The sequence below is a fragment of the Phoxinus phoxinus genome (genome assembly GCF_949152265.1).
Source record: "Phoxinus phoxinus genome assembly, chromosome: 15".
In the NCBI taxonomy this organism is placed as follows: domain Eukaryota; kingdom Metazoa; phylum Chordata; class Actinopteri; order Cypriniformes; family Leuciscidae; genus Phoxinus; species Phoxinus phoxinus.
The window spans coordinates 222,470-228,867 of NC_136890.1; the positions used below are offsets into that span (position 1 = coordinate 222,470).

General features: G+C 43.7%; 1 protein-coding gene across 1 annotated transcript; it reads left to right on the forward strand.

Annotated features, from left to right (window-relative positions):
• Positions 1 to 512: 512 nt before the first annotated feature.
• rho (rhodopsin) lies at positions 513 to 2,084 on the forward strand. The gene has a single exon (XM_079638154.1). It carries the CDS (start codon positions 624 to 626, stop codon positions 1,686 to 1,688), a length of 1,065 nt encoding a protein of 354 aa, XP_079494280.1. The 5' UTR covers positions 513 to 623; the 3' UTR covers positions 1,689 to 2,084.
• The last annotated feature ends 4,314 nt before the right edge of the window (positions 2,085 to 6,398 follow it).

The following is a 6,398-nucleotide window of genomic DNA, read 5'->3' on the forward strand; positions in this document are numbered from 1 at the left end:
GGACCTTGTATATAGTAGTCCTCTGGTAGGTATGAATAATAGTAGTTATTGATTAGCGAATAGTGAACTACCACATTCAACTGAACGCTATTACTTACTAATTTGTTAATCAGAGTTTCTTGTTAGTTAATGGTAGTTACTCATTTGTTCCTGTGTAGTTATTAATGAATGAAGGAACAGTATTATAAAGTGTTACCGTTAAAGGATGGGATGTAGAATATGATCATGCAGAATAAAGCATTAATATGTGATTTATACATACTAATAAACAGCTATCCTAGTAATATGCTAGTTCATAGTGAGAATTGGACCTTAAACTAAACGGTTACCTTTTTTATTACTTTTATCACTGCTTACCTGCTGGTCAGGTACAACCTTAATAACTTGATAAGTTGCCAGATATGCAGTGCAATGATGGCGGGGATTATTTTATTAGCTCTGGCCTAAATAGACTGGTGCTGACAGCCTGGAAACATCCGCTAATCCCGAGCGAGTCTCTATAAAGCGGGGTGCATGAACGCCCCAACCAGTCGTAGCACGGTCCTGCCTCGTTTCTCTACATTCCTGCCAAGTCATCCATAGACTACCGCAGAAGGGGCTGAGCACAACATCCAACCGCAGCCATGAACGGTACAGAGGGACCGGCATTCTACGTGCCTATGTCCAATGCCACCGGCGTTGTTAGGAGCCCGTACGAATATCCCCAGTACTACCTGGTGGCACCATGGGCCTACGCCTGCCTGGCCGCTTACATGTTCTTCCTCATTCTCACCGGCTTCCCCATCAACTTCCTCACTCTGTACGTCACCCTCGAGCACAAGAAGCTGCGCACACCCCTCAACTACATTCTGCTGAACCTCGCCGTCGCCGATCTCTTCATGGTGTTCGGCGGCTTCACCACAACGATCTACACCTCGATGCATGGCTACTTCGTGTTGGGACGCCTCGGCTGCAACATCGAAGGCTTCTTCGCAACGCTGGGTGGTGAAATAGCGCTCTGGTCCATTGTTACGCTGGCCATCGAGAGGTGGCTCGTCGTCTGCAAGCCCATCAGCAACTTCCGCTTCGGAGAGAACCACGCCATCATGGGTGTGGCCTTCACGTGGGTCATGGCCAGCTCCTGCGCTGTGCCTCCCCTGGTCGGCTGGTCCCGCTACATCCCCGAGGGCATGCAGTGCTCATGCGGAGTCGATTACTACACTCGTGCCGAGGGCTACAACAACGAGTCCTTCGTCATCTACATGTTCCTTGTCCACGCCCTCATCCCGTTCATTATCATCTTCTTCTGCTACGGCCGTCTGGTCTGCACTGTGAAGGAAGCCGCTGCCCAGCAGCAGGAGTCCGAGACCACGCAGAGGGCCGAGCGCGAGGTCACCCGCATGGTCATCCTCATGGGCTTCGCCTACCTGGTGTGTTGGCTCCCCTATGCCAGCGTGGCCTGGTACATCTTCATCAACAAGGGATCCGAATTCGGGCCGGTCTTCATGACAATACCCGCCTTCTTTGCCAAGACCTCTGCTGTCTACAACCCGCTCATCTACATCTGCTTGAACAAGCAGTTCCGCCACTGCATGATCACCACCCTGTGCTGCGGCAAGAACCCCTTCGAGGAGGAAGAAGGCGCCTCCACCACCGCATCCAAGACCGAGGCTTCCTCCGTGTCGTCCAGCTCCGTGTCCCCAGCATAAACACACGGACGTGACGCACGACGAGCAGCGACATGCACTGGGCTTCGACGGCAACCCACTCAGAGACCACGGAGCGCTCAGCCCAGGGAAACGAGCGACCGCTACCACTTGCAGAAAAAATCGTCTGTCAGTTTTCCTTTTTGTATTTTTACAAAACCCAATTGGTTCAACCAAAAGACAGTTCTGAAAGAGGACAGACCATGTCCCAGTTTCAGTACATCCAGCGAGTCCAGCGTAATGGTGCATAAGATTCTTTTTGTTTTTCTTCCTAAAATGCAGCAAAAGGAAAAAATATCTTAACTCTCTTACTGCTGGACTCCTTATACTGGCTTTGTTGTGATTGTAGAGGCATGTATTCAAGGCAACGTAACAATAAAAAGCACTTTGCAAATGAAATCGCTCTGTTTATGTGTTGATTGAGCTGTGATGGTGATGAAATGTCAAAATAGTATTCTAAACTGAATAAACAAGATTTCTGCTGAGAGCTTTAATGTGATGTATATATTCGCTGTAAAGGAAGGCTGTGAGAACATTTAGAATCAAGATCAGAACAATACTGCAAAGTTTCAGAATTAGTACGTAGTACATCCTACAAGAGTTAGAATTGTACACACATTCCTATACAATACACACAATTTATTCTGGATATTATAAGAGTAATGTTATTCAATGCAAGTTTAAGACAGTGGCGAGCCTCACTGTCACCTTGGATTAAAGGCTTTATGAAGGATGATTTGACAGATATGTATGGATGAATTAGGTCGGATCAGAACTGACGTGTTAATCCAGCTCTAGGTCAGAGTGGTGAAAATAGATAATGATTATGTATAGTTGGCCTTTCACTGGCATCTGTTTAAATAGGAACACAGACGCACAGCAACTTTGAACTGAACTCTTCTGTAGTCGAAAGTATGTAAATCATGTATTCAACAAGTTTGAAAAAAGAAAATGAAAACTCATACTATCTGTCCGATATAGTATTCCAAATTAGAATTAGTGCGTCCCAAATTGAAGTATGTTGAACATTAGCACAGTCTACTTTTCCCGGTTGGGATCCGTGCTCACTCTAACGGCCCACAACCCATTACACGTGGGACGAGGATTCGATTAGAACAACAAACGCGAACAAAAAGTGTTAAAAAAAATAAAAACATGGCGGATGTGCGAGTCAGACGGTTAAGTAGAGAGGTTTAGATAAAGGGGTTTAAGTGATTAATAATCAGTTTCTAACCTGATGAAAATATTCTAAATTAAAGTCCTTGGATTTAAACAGATTCAGTACTCTTTCAGAAGATGTTTAATAGCGCCCCCTACAGTATAACAGTGAAAACACAGAAAGCCAGAAAATTACAGCAATCCCTTAAAAGATAATCCCTTCAAATCTTTGTGTATTCATTCATTAGGTAGATAATTTCCTAAGTAACTTCCCAGTGAAGTACAATTCAAATAACCATACACTCAATGAAGAATATGCTATATAGACGCACGGATGCAGGGCTATCATGACACTCTCACCTGAATATTTTTGAGAGACATTCCTCGGTTGTTGATTGTACTTTTCCCTTTCTGTAGCAATTTGAGAACACAGCACAAGCGAGCCAAGGCCACATGTAGACATGATACAGGGACATAAGAAGGCTCTTAGTTCAGCACTGAAAGAATAATCTGACCAAACAACACAAAAGTTCCCAGTAATTTAGAGCTTAATATTAGTACCTGAAAGAAACATTAGTACATTTACATTTATTAATTTAGCAGACGCTTTTATCCAAAGCGTCTTACAAATGAGAACAATAGAAGCAATTAAACTAGCAGTAGGACAACAGTGTGTGAGTGCTATGACCCTTCGCAGTTCAATCCAACGTAGTTTTTTATTTTATTTTTTAAGATAGAATATAGGAGAAAGTTTTAGTATTACTGGATCAAGTGCTGCTGAAAAAGATACGTCTTCAGCAATTTCTTAAAAATGGCTACGGACTCCGCAGATCTGGCTGAGTTAGGCAGATCATTCCACCAGCAGGGAGCAGTCATGGTGAAGGTCCGAGAGAGAGATTTCGTGCCTCTTTGAGATGGCACCACAAGACGCTGCTCGCTTGCAGAGCGCAAGTTTCTGGAAGGCACATAAGTCTGAAGTAATGAGTTCAGGTACAGGGGAGCAGTGCCAGTGGTTGTTCTGTAGGCAAACGTCAGTGACTTCAATTTGATGCGAGCGGCAATTTAGTGAGGAGAGGAGTGACGTGTGCTCTCTTCGGCTCGTTGAAGACCGCTCTAGCTGCAGCTTCTGGATCAGTTGCAGAGGTTTGACAGTGCAAGCTGGGAGACCAGCCAGGAGAGCATTACAATAGTCCAGTCTGGATAGAACAAGTGCCTGAACAAGGAGTTGTGCAGCTCTGATAGGAAGGGCCTGATCCTCCTGATGTTGTACAAGGCAAATCTGCATGACCGGGCAGTGCTAGCAATGTGGTCTGTGAAGATCAATTGGTCATCAATTACAACTCCAAGGTTCCTGGCTGATCTTGATGGAGTTATGGATGACGAGCTGAATGGTGAAGTTGTGATGAAGTGCTGGGTTAGCCGGGATTACAAGTAGCTCTGTCTTCGCAAGGTTTAGTTGAAGGTGGTGGTCCTTCATCCAGCCAGAAATGTCTGTAAGGCTGAGATGCGAGCGGCTACCGTCGGATCATCCGGCTGGAATGAGAGGTAGAGTTGTGTGTCATCAGCGTAGCAGTGATAGGAAAAGCCATGTTTCTGTATCACAGATCTTAGTGATGTCATGTAGATTGAGAAGAGAAGTGGTCCAAGCACTGAGCCCTGAGGCACTCCAGTAGCTAGATGTTGGGTCTTAGACACCCTAAAGGACCCTGAGAAATAAGACTTGAGCCACAGGTACCTTCAGTTAGGGTTAGGGTTAGGGGGGTTAGGGGGCAGTGGGTCTGCAAGTCAGCTTGGTTATAATGTTTCTTAAACGTAGTGTAATTTCACACCACCACAATGAACACAAGATTGTGCATTTGTATGGAAAACTTTATTTGATAATAAAAATAGCATTCACAGACTTCTTTTTGATAGCTACATATACATTGTGATCCATTCAAACAAGAAAGAAGAAAAAAAGTCCACGTCTACTTGAACTTAGACTAATGTTATGTATAACTTCATGAGTCAAATAAAGCTATGGACAATGCAGAATTTTTATATATGCATCGTTTTGTAAAAAAAAAAAAAAAAAAAGACCAGACCATTTTAACAACAGAAAAAAGCATTTAAAATCCATAGAACTTTGCAGAGACCACAGACAGTACACGAGATCTGTAGAAACGAAGCAGGCTATCCATCACAACAGATATTCACCCGCCTTCCATGAAAAAACATCAGTCTCCCACCTTTCCTGGAGGGAGGAAAACAAAACTAACGTCACATATGCCTGATTCTGCGTACACATGATCGTAGTCCCAGCGAGCTGAGTATAAACATGTTAGTATCTTCTTCTAGGTGGACATCTTTCATAAATTCTTTTTTTGTACAGAGAAAAGGCAACAGTATCCTTTCCTACACTGGTTTAAAGTACATACAGTAATAAAAGTCTGTACAAAAGACAGCGGCGGATTCGTCCATTTCCATACAGTACAGTACTATTCAGATGACACTGAAGGAACTCCCTCTTCTTGCTCCTGGTCGAGAGATTACGGTCCTGTCGAAACGGACAGGTATTGCGCGGTGAGAGCGTGACGGAAACACGCGTGGCTCAGTTCGGCAGATTGTGCCAGGTGCCGTTTTCATGGAGTCTCCTGTAACTGGACGTTCAGGCCACACATTTCTCAACACCGTTCAGAAATTCAGAGCCTGTCAATGGCCTTTGGTACTGGACTGTGTGGAGGTAAATGTGGCTGTGTAATGGACGCTCCAAAGTATTTCAGACCTTGATTGAGATGATTGTGAACTGCCACTAATAAGTATGCAGGGACTAAAATCAGACAACTGTTGTACTCGTATCTCATTCCTCCAGTGTTTGCATGTATTGGCTCAGTTCCTGTAGCTCAACTGCTCTCAGTGCTTCATCTTCCAGAGGAACACCTGCTGATAAAACATACAGCTCCAACGCACTTTTTAAAAGCACCTGATTAGTTCATAAAATATACATTTTGTAATAACTTGCTTTAAGCTAATGTCGGGTCAAGTTTTCTGTACACATGTGCCTTTAGTCTAATTTCTGGTGATTATGGAAAAAAAAAACTAAACAACAGCAACAACAAAATTTTGTGCCACAAGATAATGCCTTTCTGCTCTCAGTTCTTCCGCGCTTTTTTTTTTGCTAATGGGCGGCTCGTGCCTCAGTCCAGTGCAGTGTTAAGACAAGGTCAGATAGTGTCCGAATGATGCTTTTCAGCCCATCAAGTTACACTTAAATTTTTCAAAAAATAAATATACAGCTTCAATATATTACCTCTTAAACAGTAGCATCATAGTTGGAGTTCCAGTTTTGCCACATCTACTCAAATGTACAAACAAAAAAACACACGTTGAATGCTTGTGCTCTGGTTCAATAAATCTGAATCTGGAGAAAAGAGGACACAAAGTAGATGCATTTGTAGAGAACAAAACAGTTTTAGTCCGTACCTTCTTGACAAAACATGGATCTCACTCGCAACAACATATAAACAAATGGACAGATGAAACTAGAACCCCACTGCTGAAGGAGTGCTGAAGCGG

What these genes read in the sequence shown, in the direction of transcription:
- rho (XM_079638154.1), top strand. Translation starts at nt 624, where the DNA reads ATGAACGGTACAGAGGGACCGGCATTCTACGTGCCTATGTCCAATGCC.